We start from the raw sequence: 15294 nt of genomic DNA, 5'->3' as shown, positions 1-15294 counted from the left end.
GTACACTCATGCAGGGCTGACCCTGGGTCCCTTCCAAGGCACCGCCCAGTGAGGCACATCTGTCAGCCTCTCTGCTTTATAGAGAGCACAGCAGTAAGCCACCTGGTCCCTCACCTGTTGTGATGTCTCCCCACGCCTACGGGTCCAAGTGCAGAGCCAGGCTGAACTGGGACAAAGCCATGCTGGACTCAGGTGTAGGGCAGGTGGGCTGACAGGTGAGCAGCAGGGCAGAGGGAGCAGGGGCCCAACACCCCACTTTCCTCAAGGTGCCTGAGCCTGAGGCCCCAGAAGTCCACACCACCCTCCCAACACTGCCCACAAAAAGCAACACAACAGGAAGACTAGGACCAGAGAACGTTTAATATCTGCTACACCACACTCGCTCTTTCAGGTGGGGGTCCCAAGAGGCCCTGAGCCTCACCTCCAACCTTGCTCCTGAGGAGGCTGGGCTGGCTCCACAGGGGGAAAGGCCATCAGCACCTGAGGCCAACCTCCAGGCCATGCCACCAACGATGTCCACAGTGTCAACCAGCCAGGGGCCCTCAGGGGAGCAACCCGGCTCGCATCTGGAAGGCTAGGCCATCCCCTCGGGTGGCTTGCTGGGGAAGAAAAAGCACAGAAGGAGTGGGACACCAGAAACAGCTAGGGGCAGTCCACAGGTAAAGGGGCAAAACCTACCTTATTGATTTCTCTGTGTCGCTCTTTGGTTACGATTTCCTCCAAGACCTCACCATCTCCCTTAATGAGCCTAGGGGTGGGAGGGTGTCTGTCAGTAAGGTCAGGCTGAGACCCTAATGCCAGTGAACCCGGCAGAGGTTCCCTAGGGCTCAGGCCACCGTCTTGAGCAGGGGGAGCCTGGGACAGGGATGGAGGGATGGAGAGCCTGACACCAGGCGGAGGGGAGGAGCAGCTGAGAAGTCCCACCACAAGTGACAGTTTTCCACCACGCTGCGCCTTTTGGGAGCAGCTGCAGCCACACCCCTTCCTCCTGGAAGCCCGGCCCTGGGTCGGACCTCCCAGGCGCTGCCTGGGGCGTGCTGTGCACCCTCCCCACCTGGTGCGGCCGGTCTCAGGGTCCACCACTTTGCGGATGACGCTCTGCCGGGCATCCCACTCCTCCTTGGTCATAGGCTTCATGGCCTGAATGCGGGACTTCTGCTCGTCCGTCAGGACTAGAAGGAAGGTGAGAGGAGCCTGTGGGCAGGCTGGGGAGGGGCTTCTCCCCCCTGCACAACGGGGCAGTACCTGGGCCATGGTCATCTGCCCCAGTGGACCTGTGCCACTGGTCCAGCGCGGGGCCAGGCAGCGCTTCGGCCCGCTGCGCCTTCGCCTTCTCTTTGCCCCTCCCCTTCAGCTTCTTTTTCCTCTTCTTCCTCTTCTTGTCCTTGTGCTTCCCTCGCTTCTTCCGACCATCACTGGAGGAAGAAGAGGAGGACGAGGAGGAAGAAGAGGAGCTAGAAGAACTGGAAGAAGAGGAGGAGGAGCTGGATCGTGGTCTCCTCCGGGCCTTTTGCTTGCTTCTCTCTGTGATGCAGGGAGAAGGTGAGGCTGGAAGGCCAGGAGGGCAAGGAGTAAACTTTGGTCCCCTTGCTCTGGCCTGGGGTAGGACCAGGTCTGTGCAGAGTGAGACGCTCCCCGGAAGAGATCAGAGCTCTCCTGGAGGAGCACCTTGTGGGCTCCAGGAGGCCACCGTCCCCTGGGCAGGAGGGCAGACTGAGGGCAGAGGGGTTCATGATTACGTGAACCCCTCTACCCGCACTCAGCAGGCTGGACAGGGCCCAGCCTCCTCCGGGCCGAGGGTTTCCCAATCCTGGCTATACACCCCGCACCCCTGAATGCTGCTCACTCCGATTTCCCCACAGCCGGTCCCAGCTGCCTGCGGAGAAGTTCCCGCACCCCGCTTCCCAAGCCCCGTGGTCCTCACCCTCAGTCCCCGAGGCGGTGCTGGCCTTTCGACCTTGGGATCCAGAGGCCGAGCAGTTCCTCGAGGCGTCCTTACTGCTCTTCTTCCTTCTCTTTTCCGACCTTCGACCCCGGGACCGGCTGCGACTTCTGGATCGCTTGCGAGAGCCAACGTGGGCCATAGCGGCGCGGGCTGCGGATGGGAAGAGGCGCGCTTCATCCGCGGCTCCCTTGGGCCGGATCGCAGGGTGGGCTCCAAGGGCGGCTCCAATGGGGTCTGGTCCTCAGACCCCTGACCCAGCACGCAGCGGGGAACCGCAGTCTCCCCTCCCAGCCCTCTGGAGACGCTCGCTTCTCCGCCGCCTCCCGGACCGGCGCGTCGGCCCCTTTAAGGTCCCGCCCCCGCCCGACGCTCCACACTTGCGCACCCAGCGCGACGCGGCGAGGGGCGTCCCGAGTCCGTCCCCGCGCGCTCCCACCCTCCCCCCTGCTCCCTCCGCGGCCTCGCCGCCTCAGGGAGGACCCGGAGGCTGTCCCCACCTCAACCGCCCATCGGCCCGGCCGCCGGCTGCACACCCAGACTTCGCAAGGAAGCGGCGGCACGGTGGCTGCCGGACCACTTCCGGCCCCGGGCGGTGCGCGGGGAGTCTGTCCCGACGGGAAGCGAGGCGCTGCTGCCCTTCGTTCTGAAGCCCCGGGTTCCGTCTTGGCGCGCCCACCTCTTTGCAGAGACCAGGCGGGTGAGAGGCGGAGCCCACTCGGCCGCCCCGCGCCAGCCCGCGAGCGCCAGGCCCCTCTCGCCGGGCTCCGCCGCAGCCCACCGTCTTCCTAGACTGCTGCCTGACGCCGGCCCTTCCGCGCGCCGCTTCCCTCCCTGGCTGGCGCGCCGACCTGTCCGCCCCACCAGACCGTGAGCTCCGGCAGAGACATCCCTGTCTTTCTGACGTACCCAGTAATACAGAGGTCGCAAACTCGCGTCCAGAAAGTGTCACTTGCGAGTGAACCACAGGCCTGTCCAGAGTTTGCAGCTGAGACCTGCTCCAGGTGGCTTTTGCAGTATGGGAACGAGGCTGGGTATTTCCACGTCTTCCCTCCTTCCCAAGGAAGTCAAGATTTCAATATTGAGGGGCTGGGGTTGTGGCTCAGTGGTGGAGCCTTTGCCTAGTATGTGAGAGGAACTGGGTGCCATTCTCAGCACCGCAAATAAATAAATGAATAAAATACAAGCTCCATCAACAACTAGGAAAGATTACAATATGGAAAAACCCTGGTTTTCAGATGTGTAGCCCCCCAAAAGCACAGCTATGTCTATATACCCCATCTATCTTCGGGCCACTCAGTTGTAAGTTCTTCCGTAAAAATGACGAACACAGCAGAGGGCTGATATAAATCACTTTATATGTCAGGTCATTGGATTCTCACAATTGCACCTACACAGAGCTAGGATTTGAATCCAGGTAGTCTGGCTCCAGTCCCTGCTCTTGATTCCTCCACAGTAAGCTCTCCACACCCATTCAGAGGTCCCTACTGGTGGCCCACCGAACTCCACGGCTGCTGTCCACCACTGAAACTCTTCACAGGAGGCCTCCTGCAGCCACTGGGAGCCAGCCAGTATCTGGGAAGTTACTCCTGCTTCCCCAGCTCCATCCAGGAGCTACTCACTGTTACTAGGAGCCAAATGGCAGGGCAGCTAGCTCTGGAGTTCCCCAGGGAGCAGGCTGATGCTAGACTGTCACTTGAAGCCACATCTTTGTGGAGCCACTTTCAGTGCCCTCTCTGGGTTCCCTATTCCCCTCTGAGGATCCTCCCTCTGTGAATCCCGTCTCAGGCTCTGCTTCCAGCAAACCTGCACTAAGCCAGCCTACCTGTGGAAAGAATAAACCAGATGCTGGCCTGTCCTTCTGATCCAAGGAGTACCATGGTTGCAAGTTTATTTCTGCCCCTCCCAACCCAAGATGGCAGGTCCTCACTTGCCACACCATTGCCCCCCACCACCACTGGGCCAAACCAGGCTCAAGTTAGCGCACACACATCCACCGTGGGGGGCTCCTCCCGGGTGAAGCCATCGCCAAATCCATCGTCGTCCACCAGGTCTGGCTCACGGCAGCACATTGGACAGAGACGGTTGCGCACAGCAGAGGCCCGGAGCCAGACCACAAGGTTCCAGCGCTCACCGGTGCCTAGTGGCCGGGCCCCATGCAGCTGTCCGCCCCGGTGCAAGACACCCTGGCCCACCACATGCTCCACCTCCAGGGGCTCTGTCAGGGCTGCTGGTGCCTGTAGATGGCAGAGCTTAGACCTGGGCCCTCAGGGCTGACCCAGGCCCTGCCCCATGGGTCTCCAATACTCACCTGGAAGAGGCCTCCAAAGTACAGGGCACCCCCTGTGAAGGCCTTGCCCAGGGCCACGTTGAGAGTGAGCTCAGCATTATCATAGTGGCAGCCCAGCTCACGGTCCTGGCCTGGTGCATATTTGACCACAAAGGCACGGTGGCTGTCAAGCTGGCCCCCACCGCAGTCTGGGTACAGAAGGGCCATCAGTGGCTGCAAGAAGCGCTCCCGCAGTGGTGTCACCAGTGGCTCATCCAGGCCTAACTCATGCAGCAGCACCTGGAAGAAGATGTGCGTGAGGTGAGCAGGGAGGCCGCTGGGGCCTCACCCTGGATCCCTGGGTGAGGGATTTGCTACTAAGGACATAGGAAAGTATCACAGTTACCCACCATGATCGTACTCTGCAGGCATTGCCTGCAACACCCCGAATATGTCTCCCACCCTAGTTGCCTGGACTCCTCAGGTGGGTGCACAAGGACAGGCCTCACCTACCCCATAGTTGTTCATGGTGTTGGGCCTCCCCTTGGGCATGTCTGACCGCTCAAAGTGCTCCAGCTCCTCCAGCAGGGCTTGGCAGAAGGGCGCCGTAAATACAGGCACCCGGTAGATGCGCTTCTCCTCTGCAGAGGGAGACACGGACCGGAGGTGGGGTGCGCTGAGGCAGGGCCGGACAAGTCCAGGTCTCAGTCTTCTCATGGGTGGCATGCTTGTCACTGCCCGGCCTCAGTGTCCTCATCTGTACAGTGGAAACAGTGAGGTCCCTCACTACTCAGGACCACCGCCCTGTTCCATTACGGAGCCACTAACTGCTGCTGGGACCAACTGTGGGATTTCCTTTCTGGAGCTCCCTCGGGGCTGGGCTGATGCTGGACTGTCATTTGAAACTACATCTTTACCTGGAAGGTTGGTCAATGAAGGAATGAACAGATGAATAAAGATGCCCTGCTCCTGGCAGGGTGGTCCCACTGGCTCTTCCCATTCCTGCTGGCCCAGTTTTTGAGACCACATAGGATAGGTGGAGGGACCCCAGTCTCTCATGCCCAGGACTGCCACCTCCAAGTCCTGCCAGGACCTCACCTGACACCGTCTGCAGTCGCTGGAGAAGGCCCTGGAGGTCTGCACCTGGGGATGCGCTGTACTCAGTGATGGACAGAAACTCAGGAGCCAGAGCTGCATCCTGGGGGCAGAACATAACAGCTGGGGACGACAGCACCCCAGGCCTGAAAAGGCTGCTTCCTCCCCCACGGCCAGCTCCCAAGCCCCCTGCCCAGTACCTGCAGTGAGTCGTAGACCTCAGGCCGTGCTGGGTGGTAGGAACTGGCAATGAGGGCTTTCCTGGCAGCTGACTCCTGCCCCAGCCTCCGCCGCCGCTCCACCTCCTGCTCAAGCTAGGGTGGCACAGCACTCAGTTACCAGAGTCTCCCATTCCCCTGAAGCCCTGGTACAGGTGAAGAAACTGAAGCTCTTGAAGGCCAGAATGGGGCCAGGATGGAAGGCAAGTGTCCCTACACTCCTCAATCTATCAGAGTCAATTGCAAGTACCAAACTATTGGTTGAAAGGAAGTGATGCGGGTGCATCTTCCTGTAGGCTGCTAAGCTGGGTGGGAGGAAAGCCCGTGGAGGCATCTCTACCAGCTGGGCCCACTACGGAAAAGGGAATAGTCAGAGTCAAATCCTGTGTTACAGAGGCTGCAAAAGACTCTCTGGGGAAGCGGCCAACACTAACCCCCTGGTGAGGGAGCAGGTAGGAGATGAGCAGCAGCAACCCTGGCACCAGCCTACGGGGGAGGGGGAATTAAAGAGCCAGGGACCTGGTAGCCCTGGTTGGATTTCAACTTCATCTGCTATGAGACTCTGGGAAAGCAACCCCCACCCTTTAGATCTCATCCCTAAACGGGGTAATGGCTGTGCCCACTTCACAAAGCTGTTGAGAAGGGCAAGACACAGACAGCCTGGCACTTCTCAATCTCTATCCTTCGGTGCCAGAACCCAGGAGTAAGGGCGAAGGGAGCAGGGAGCGGTCAAGAAGCCTACGGAGTCCTTCGGCGACCAGAGACGGACAGGCCGAGCTGGGAGACGCCTCCGCCTGCTGACCCAAATCCAGAGGAAGGGCCGGGCTGCAGGGCAGCGTGGGCAGTGTTACCTCTGCCAAGAGCTGCTGGAAGTCCTTGGCGCTGACACAGCCTCGGCTGCGGAGGATCTGGGGGCAGAAAGACCAGCGCGCATGCCTGCGTGACCTTGGGCAAGTCCCTCAACGTCTCCGCGCCTCAGTGTCCCCTCCTTAACCCAGAGATGAGCCCGTGCGTCGCGGGCGCCCCGAGAGGAGGCGCTGCGAGGACCTGGTCAGGCGCCGAGCTGGGTTCCCAGCTGCTCCTCCCAACACCCGAGCGCGCCCTGAGCCCGGGCCTGCCCTCGGCGCTCCGCCGGCAGGTTCGCTCATGCCCGCCTCGCGCGGCTCACTGAAGGAGAGGCCTCATCCCCCTGTGAGGTCGGGAAGCGGAGGCACGGAGGCAGCCTCGTCCACAGCGTGCCGGGGGCAGCCCCAACCCTCGCGGGACAAAGGCCCCTCCCCAGCCTCCGCCCGCTTCCCGGGAAAGCCGGCAGAGGCCACTCACAGGGCCGTAGTCCTGGCGCAGCTGCTGCTCGCCCCGGAAGCGCAGGTGCAGCCCGTAGCGCGCCACGTACAAGTTTTCCGAGCAGAAGCAGGCGCAGCGGCAGAAGCGCCGCGAGGCCCGCGCCGTCGCCATGGTGAGACGCCGCGCGGCCCAGCCGGCTTCCGTAGGGGCACTTCCGGGTACGCCCCCAACCGGGGACGGTGCGGCACAGCGACTAAGGGGCAGTTGTAAATTCCCAAGAGCAGAAAAGAACGAAGGCTCTCCTCGCCACAAACCGGTCCGAGGGTGGAGAGAAGGAAACGTTCGCGGGCCGAGGTGGGGCCGGCGGCCTCGGCAGAGAGCACGCGGCTGCCACGTTCCGCCTCATGGTCTCCCCACCACGAAGCACGAACCAATGGCCCCGCTTTACAGACAGGTGAACTGAGTCACCCCCTCACTGGACGTGGAGAAGCAGGGGCTCGGAACAACAAAGCCCTTTATTTAAACGCTGTCCCCTCTTCTAGGCGCTTTTGGAGAGCCGGCCGACCCCACCCCGCGAGGCAGCCGGGTCGGTTAGGACTTGTGAGGTCCGGCCTGACTCCCGCCCTCAGCTGGGGCGCCAGAGAGCCTGTGCGTCCGAGCACGGGCTTGGCATTTACCCCGCGTCCCTGCCTGGCGCCCCGCCCCCGGCCTCCGCCAGAACGTGCGAAGTTCGCCGCGCGGCGTCCCGCAGTGTCCCCGCGAAAACGCTCCGACCCGTGAGACTTCCGGCGGCGACCGCGAAGGGCGCCCGAGGGGCAGAGCCCTGTGGGCGGCGCCCTGGGCGCGGTCAGTCGGAGGCCACACCTCTCGTCGGGACCGCGTTCGAGTTCCGCAGAGCCGCGGAGTGGGAGATAAGTACGTTAGGTCCGCGGCGTGCGTCCCCTGCTCTGCAGGCCGGTCGCCGCGCCCACGAACGCCGCCGGGGGCCCCGCGGGCCGGGTCTGCAAAGCCGCAGCGCCGAGGAGGCGAGGAAGTGTCCCCGAACGGCCCGACCCTGCCGCGAAGTTCCCTGCAGGGCTCAGCGTGGTGTCGCGCTGAGAGCGGGAAGGCTTGACCCCAGAGGTGACTGCAGGTGACAGCTCCTGTTGTCCTGTCCGTCCCTCTGCCCAAAGCTGCGCGGAGGGACTTGCCTCCCACCGCGTCTCCTTTCATCCCCACAGCAAACCTCTGAACTAGGTGCTGTCCTGTCACCATATTAAAGACGGGGAAACTGAAGCCAGCCCAGAGAGGTGCACTGACCCAGCCCAGGTCACACAGCCTCTAAAATACAGTACGGGGCTGGAACCCACCTGTCTGCCCCCAGTCTCCTCCCCTTCACCTGGCCCCACCTTTTCCCCACCTCAGAGGGTCTCGGAGTGGTGGGATTCTGTGGGATTCGGGGTTTTTCTCTGCTCCCTTTGGCATCGTCTCACCAATTCGCCTTTCCCCATGTGCCCGCACGGGCACTCACTGGCGTTCCCAGCGCAGCCACCTCACTGACGCATCTTCAAGCGCACGCAGGCACCCGCAGGCACCCGCGTCCTCAGGGCAGCGCCCCCACACGCACCCCACCTGCAGAAGCATTCTGACACCACGCCACCCGCTCGCGTGCGTGCGCCCCACCCCACCCGCGCCCGCGAGGGCAGCTCAGCCCGGTGGCTCTCTTCTCTAGGGAGAGCTGAGCTGCACGCCCACCTGCTGCCCCGGCAGAAAGAGCCCGGGAAATCCTGACAGCCCGTGACACGGGTCCCTGGCCGTCCTCTCCAGATGTCTCCATCAACACTAGCAAAGCCTCTCTGTGTCCCCAGCGTCCGAGGGGGCCCAAGAGAGCCCCTCGTTTCTGGGCAAAGGCTCCAGGTTTTCACACTGGCTGTGCAGGAGCAATGAGACCTCCTGCGTGTGTCTGTGCTGTAGGAGTGTGTGTGCCTGAGTGTGCAAGGGTACGTGTACCTGCGTGGAGGTGAGTTTGGAGCTCCCTACCAGCGCTCTGCCTATGGCCACATAACCTCCACAAACTGGGTGGCCTAGAACAGTGTGTTCTCGCACCTCTGGTGGCCAGTCCAATATCCAAGTGTGGTGAGAGCCGCACTCCCGCAGGAGGCTCTGGAGGGGGTCTGTCTGCCAGCTCTGGAGGCCACAGCCTTCTCTGGCTTGTGGCCGTGTGGCTGGGGTCTCTGACTGTGTGGCCTCGCCCCTGTGTCTCCCACGGGCCTCATTAAGACACTTAGCATTAGGGAGGCCCACCCCACAGTCCGTGGGGCCTCATCTTGAGGTCCTTAGCTTGGTTACATCTGCAAAGACCCTTTTCCAAACGTGGTCACATGCGCAGGCTCCGGGGATCAGAATGTGCACCTGGCTTCTTTGAGGGGCATCAGCCCTCGGGGGCTCTCCCATCGAGTGCGGAGGCGGAGCGAGCGAGGGCAAACCCACCAGCCCTCCTCTTCCCTCGCGAGCGCTGGGAAGGCAGGTTGGGAGAAGAGAAGAGTGAGGAGCTGGAAGCAGCTGCTGCAGGCAGAGTGGCCAGGGAGGGCCGCCCCTCAGGAGCGAGAGGTGGCAGCTCCCTTCCCTAGCTCCCGCGGTGAGAAGGAGCTGGGTCCCACTGGAGAGCAGCAGTGAGCTCGGGCTGACGCGACCAAATCCTCGAGCGTCGGGGGCCACGCTGACATTTTAGGCCTCACTCTGCGCAGAGGGCAGCCGTTCCGTCCTCACAGCAAACACTGAGAAAAAGGAGGGCCAGGGCATCACCTGGCCCACCAGGCCCACGGCTCATACGTGTGGTAGTATGGAGTCGAACCCAAGTCCAGTTCTTCTGGGTTACTCCTAAGGGGCGGCCAGGTCTCCCTCAGTGTCCCCCACGCTCCTCAGATGCAAGGTCGCTGGGCCATGGGGATCCTGGAGCCCCTGAAGTTACTGGCTCCCCCGCGGGGGAGGGTGACTGAGAGGGCTGCTTTCCCTCCGAGAAGCTGGCTGCCGGCCCAGAGGTGCCCGGCCAGGAAGGTGCTGACAGTTGCACACCTGTCTGGGTTGCCCCAAGATAGCGAAGGGCCCTGCTCCCCGGAAAGGGCTGTTTCCCCAGCTCAATCACCCCCCCCCTGCCCCCCGATTCCCTGGTGGTCAGCCCCCAGCCTGGCACCATGCCAGCTGACACACGCAGCCCCGACCCCGTCCTCTGCTCCACCTGATTGGACATCTCCCTTTGCAGCAGTTTGCAAGTTGATCAGTTCAAACAGGCTCCTCCCAGCGGCCCCTCCTCCTTGAGGACATGTCCTCACTGCCACCCTGTTCCAGCCTGGGCTCAGTCACCAAGGGAACTGCAGCGAGGGGTTAATAAGCACCGGTTCACCGTGTGCTCACAGCAGCACTGACAGGCTTCCGTGTTCACTGCTTGAGGTCCTATTAATTCCATCTTGCAGGTGAGGAAAGTGAGGCTTAATGAAGTGTAGTATAGTGAGTGAGCCAGGCACAGTCACACACTCCTGCAATCCCACAACTCGGGAGGCTGAGGCAGGAGGATTGCAAGTTGGAGGCCAGCCTCAATGACATGGTAAGGCCTTGTCTCAAAAAAGAAAAAGGCTTCAGATGGAGCTCAATGGTAGAACCCTTGGGTTAAATCCCCAGTACCAAAATAAATGGATAAAGCTAGGGAGTGGCAGAACCAGAACACTCGTGAATTAAAACATCCTTCTATCTGGAGAGTGGTGTGCCTGTTACACGAGTGTGCCACGCGTGTGTGTGTGTGTGTGTACATTGATGTGTAGATGCGTGTTGATGTACATGTGTATGTGCCTTTATAAATTGACGGAGAGTCGTATTCAAAACCAAGTTGTAATCCCCGCTCCTTGGGAATTGGAAGCAGGAGGTTCATTAGTTTGAGGCCAACCTGGGCAATTCAGTGAGACCCTGCCACAGGATAAACTTTTAAAAGGGCTGGGGCTGTAGCTCAGTGGTAGATCACCCCAGGGTTCAATCCCTAGTACCTCCCCCCAAATAAAAGAAAATGAAAAAGGGGTTACAACTCATACGCGTACCATCTGGTGAATATTTCAAACCACGAGACCAAAACCCAGATTGAACCAGAACCCTCTAGCCCCCAGCCCCTCTCTCGGTCACTACCCAAGGGTAATCATTGCCCTGATGCCTGGTTGCAAAAGTTCGTCTTATCAGTTCTTTTATCGATAGTAATAAAACCATGTAGTGTGAACTCTCCTGCACAGCGCTTTCCCCTCGCACCGCGTCCTTGAGATCTGCCCGCGAGCTTGGGTGTAGCAGTGTGTGCTTTTTCTAGACTGTGTCATACTCCGTTCAGTGGACTTCCCACTAGTCATCGACCCTTGCTGCTGTTGACCAGCATTGACATCACTCTGTTTTGGCAATGTTATTCACAAAGCCGCTAAGAACATTATTTTTAAAACGTGTGATAAAATCTGCATAAAAATTTAACATTTTGACCACTTTTAGATTTTTTTTAGAAAAGTCTTAGGTTTATAGGAAAATCTAGGGTGAAGTACAGAGGATTTCCACACATGCCCCCCCACAGCCTTCCCCATCAGCGCCCCACACCAGACTGTGCGTGTGTTAGTGAACACGCATGGACACGTCATCTCACCCAAAGCCCATGGATTCCTTTAGGTTCACTGCTGGAGTTGCATATTCCATGGTTTTTGACAAACGTACGTGACACGTGTCCACCATTGTAGTCTCCTACAGAGTAGTTTTACTGTGCACAAAATCCCCAGTGCTCTGCCTGTTCATCCCTCCTCCCTTAACCTCTGGCGAACGCTGACTGATCTATGTATTTTAGTGTGGAATGCTTCATGAATGTGGATGTCACTCTTGTTTGGGGATCACACTGATCTTGTCATTCCCATATCAGTGTACTTGCTGCCAAAGCAGGCATAAGCACTCATCTTTTGAATATTGCCTAGCTTTGCCTTTAATCAGAAAGTCATGTGACCAGGCACAGGAGCCCAGCCTATAATCCCAGGAGTTCAGGAGGCTGAGGCAGGAGGATCACAAGTTCAAAGCCAGCCAGCAAGACTGAGGCCCTAAGCACCTCAGTGAGACCCTGTCTCTAAGTAAAATACAAGATAGGGCTGGGGTTCTGGCTTAGTGGTCAAGTGCCCCTGAGTTCAAACCCCACAACCAAAAAAAAAGCAAAAAAGAAAGAGAAAGGAAGGAAGGAAGGAAGGAAGGAAGGAAGGAAAGAAAGAAAGTCATATGGCTGCAATTACACAGTAGTTGTGGTTTTTTAAATTTTTTTTCAGTTGTAGGTGGACACAATACCTTTATTTTTATGTGGTGCCGAAGCTCGAACCCAGGGCCTGCACATGCTAGGCAAGCATCACTACCACTGAGCCACAACTCCAGCCCCCAGTAATTGTATTTTGTTTTATTTTTTTATGGTGCTGAATAGGGCACCCAGGACTCACCTATGCTAAGCTTACGCTCTACTACTGAATGACACCCCAGCTCTGGAATTCTGCAGTAATTATCATGTAATTCCCAAACTGACGTCTTTCACTTAATAGCAGACATCTAGGGTTCTTCCACTCGTGCCTTAGATGGCTTCTTTCTTTTTAGCTCTGAGTAACATTCCCTTACCTGTGGGCTACCTGGGTGGCGCCGGCCACTCGCTGGGGTTCACTTGCCATTCACCTCAAGAAGGATGTCTTGGTGCTTACAAGCCCAGGCAGTCGTCACTGAAGCTTCTGTAAAAGTCCATGTGCCGATTTCGTGTGGACATGAGTTTTCAGCCACTCCGGTTAAACACCGAGGCGTGCGATCGCTGGACCACATGGCGGGAATATGTCTGGTTTTGTAAGAACTGTCAACGCATCTTCCAAAGTGGTACCACTTTGCATCCCATCAGGGACGAGTGAGTTCCACGCTGGGCCGTGTCGCCCACCTCGGGGTCAGCGTCCAGACCTCTGGACTGGCCATTCGAACAGGTGCCTGGTGGCCTCTCACTGGCTTTAGTTTGCGTTTCCTAGATGGCATAGTCCTTGCAGATGCTTGCTTGTTACCTGTATGTCTTCTTTGGTGAGGTGTCCCTAAGGTCTTTGACCCGCTTTTTTAATTGGGTGGTTTTCTTATTTTTGAGTTTTGAGATTCTTTGTATGTTTTGGATACAAAGTCCTTTAGTCCTTTATCAGATATATCTTTTGCAAATATTGTCCCCGGTCTGTGGGCTTGTCTGTCCGTCTCTCTCCCGCATTTATTGCTGTGTATTCAGTTCATTCTAAGCCGAGCCTTGCTTTCCTTGGTGTCTGGGGAAAGTCGTCCGCATGCTGGAATTCGCAGCAGAAGTCTTGGTCTGCCCGCCGAGGCAGTGGCTGTGGTTGAAGAACTGTACACCAGGGCTCTTTGCTTCGTGTCCTGATTGATGACAGCGGCCTGGCTGTCACCCTCGGCCCACGCGCCACGCCCTTCACGCGTCTTGCTGTATTTCAGCGCAGAGGTTTTGTAGTAGCTTCACGGAGTCGCGCAACTGTCGCTGCCGTGGGTTTTGAGAACTTCTCTCACCCAGAAAGAAGCCGCTCCCACCAGCTCGTCCCAGCTTACCCAGCTGGCGTCTGTGACTCCACCAGGCAGGGCTGGGTCCCTCAGCCCGCATGACTGGACTCGGTGGGAGACCCGTGGAAGGGATGCTGGGGGCGGCCACAGTCCAGCACCCTGGGCCCTGCTCCCTGTCCCTCCCACCCCCAACGACGGTGCCCACGCTTCCTGAGGCCCCTGACCTTGAGCTGCCCTCCCTACCTTACCAGGCTCTCATCTGATTGTTTAAAGCACAACAAGAGTAGGCTAGGGTTCGCAGGAAGCAGGTGCCGGGCCCAGGCTTGCCATGTCCTTGGCAGCGGGGACAAGTACACAGAGGCACAGGTGTGTGAGAGACCGGAGAACCTGCACGCTTGTTAGCCAGAAAGCGGGGTCCACGTGGAGAAACGGCATGTGACCAGGTCAAGCGAGTTCTCTCGGTTTTACATTTCTGACAGCTTTTACTGGTATTTTGTTTTGTTTTGTTTTGCGGTGCTGGGGATCGATCTCAGAGCCTTGTGCTTACAAGACAAGCACTCTACCAGCTGAGCTGTCTCCCAGCCCTTTACTGGTATTTTGATAATGCTATTAGGCGAGTACAGGTTCAGAGTCATCCATCACTCCTAAAAATAAATCTCGTTCCTGTTTACTCAATGTTTAGTATGTGCCTGGGGTTGACCTTACAGAACTTGTCAGATTTCACCTTCACAGTACACCAGTGCATAGGTGTCTTTATTACCCATCTCTCTGATGAGGAAACAGGCTCAGAGAGGCTAAGTCATTCACCCAAGGTCACACAGCAAGAAAAATAGAACCTGGATGTGGATACATCTCTGAGTCACTTGTGTTTTTGGAATAATCCATCCAAGATGCTCTTTTCAAATAAATTTGTATATTTGACTATTTTTACACAAGCAGTATCATGGTTGAACTTTACCCAATAGATTTAGGTCATTTTATGCCTTTATATAACTTTCTGTCACATACGTGTATTTTTTCTCCTGCTACTAAGAATTTTGCTGAAGGGATGCTCTCTAATTATCTCGCCAGTTCCCTACGGAAGGGTATTTAGGTTATATTCAGATTTTTGATCTATAGTAACTGTCTTCATGCTGATCTCTTAGCTCTTTTCCTTGAATCTATAGAAGAAATTCTTACTTGATCAAAAGAAAGTGTTCAGTGTTGTAGTTCAGTGGTAGAGCGCTTGCCTAGTACATGGAGGAACTGGGCTTGATCTTCAGCACCACATAAAAATAAATAAATAAATAATTTAAGGTACTGTGTTCATCTACAACTAAAAAAAAATTATTCTAAAAAAAAAAAGAAAGTATTTGATTTGATTTGCTTTGGTACTAGGAGTTGAACCCAGGGACACTTAACCACTGAGCCACATCCCTAGCCTTTTTATTTTTTATTTTGAGACAGAGTCTCTCTCCATTGCTTAGGACCTCACGAACTTGCTGAGGCTTGCCTCAGAATTGAGACCCTCCTGCCTCAGCCTCCTGAGTTGCTGGGATCACAGGCTGTACCACCAGACTCTGCTCAAAAGAAAGTGCTTTCAATTCTGAACTGTACCAAATTCCCTCCATGAAGCTGCCCTGTGTGAGCAGCAGAGGCTGTTTTAGATCAGAGTACCTGAGCCTCTGCCTGAGGACACAGAATGTGAGCTCTTGTCCCCTGCTGCCCTGCTGGGCGTCGGCTCCTTCCCACCCATGGCTCATTCCCACGGTTCAGACCACACTGCCCTCCCTGTTCTTGGAATGGCCAGGCTACTTCCCACCCGGCGCGTCTGAACTTGCAGTTCCTTTAGCCCAGGATGCTCTCCCCCCGCGGGCCATGGCTCCCTCCTCACCCTTCCGCCTCCCCTGCCTCAGAGGAGCCCTCCCCGTTTAAGCTGCCCCATGCCGCTTTCC

At 57.6% G+C, this 15294-nt stretch overlaps 3 protein-coding genes across 10 annotated transcripts in view; 1 reads left to right on the top strand and 2 right to left on the bottom strand.

Moving 5' to 3' along the window:
• Positions 1-341: 341 nt before the first annotated feature.
• ARL6IP4 (ARF like GTPase 6 interacting protein 4) lies at positions 342-3299 on the bottom strand. Of its 4 annotated transcripts, none has more exons than XM_079150507.1 (6): positions 2852-3299; positions 1925-2095; positions 1246-1548; positions 1055-1172; positions 679-748; positions 342-599 (listed from the first exon to the last, which is right to left on the bottom strand). In XM_079150507.1, exons 2-6 carry the CDS (start codon positions 2082-2084, stop codon positions 543-545), a joined length of 708 nt encoding a protein of 235 aa, XP_079006633.1. In that variant the 5' UTR covers positions 2085-2095; positions 2852-3299; the 3' UTR covers positions 342-542. The 4 variants fall into 4 exon arrangements, with proteins under 4 accessions (XP_079006633.1, XP_079006631.1, XP_079006634.1 ...); XM_079150505.1 differs by lacking the exon at positions 2852-3299 and adding an exon at positions 2443-2831; XM_079150508.1 differs by lacking the exon at positions 2852-3299 and adding an exon at positions 2443-2823 and having other exon boundaries at positions 1246-1524.
• Positions 3300-3343: 44 nt separating this feature from the next.
• OGFOD2 (2-oxoglutarate and iron dependent oxygenase domain containing 2) lies at positions 3344-7031 on the bottom strand. Of its 4 annotated transcripts, XM_079150488.1 has the most exons (7): positions 6848-7017; positions 6376-6432; positions 5507-5620; positions 5310-5409; positions 4725-4852; positions 4254-4511; positions 3344-4179 (listed from the first exon to the last, which is right to left on the bottom strand). In XM_079150488.1, the coding sequence occupies exons 1-7, from the start codon at positions 6977-6979 to the stop codon at positions 3916-3918; spliced, it is 1053 nt and encodes a 350-aa protein (XP_079006614.1). In that variant the 5' UTR covers positions 6980-7017; the 3' UTR covers positions 3344-3915. The 4 variants fall into 4 exon arrangements, with proteins under 4 accessions (XP_079006614.1, XP_079006615.1, XP_079006616.1 ...); XM_079150489.1 differs by lacking the exon at positions 6376-6432 and having other exon boundaries at positions 6848-7018; XM_079150491.1 differs by having other exon boundaries at positions 4112-4420; positions 6848-7031.
• Positions 7032-7104: 73 nt separating this feature from the next.
• Positions 7105-15294, top strand: part of ABCB9 (ATP binding cassette subfamily B member 9) — a 33556-nt gene continuing 25366 nt past the window's right edge. Inside the window, exons 1-2 of one of the 2 annotated variants that reach the window (XM_079150472.1) lie at positions 7105-7262; positions 7351-7723. The gene's annotated coding sequence lies outside the window, so the exon portion shown is untranslated. Of the gene's footprint in view, positions 7724-15294 lie in introns of both variants that reach the window. The other variant, XM_079150471.1, reaches the window with a different exon arrangement.

This window comes from Sciurus vulgaris (assembly GCF_902686455.1).
Source record: "Sciurus vulgaris genome assembly, chromosome: 8".
In the NCBI taxonomy this organism is placed as follows: Eukaryota; Metazoa; Chordata; class Mammalia; order Rodentia; family Sciuridae; genus Sciurus; species Sciurus vulgaris.
Note: the sequence above shows the minus strand (reverse complement) of the source record. Positions and strands in the feature narration are given on the sequence as shown.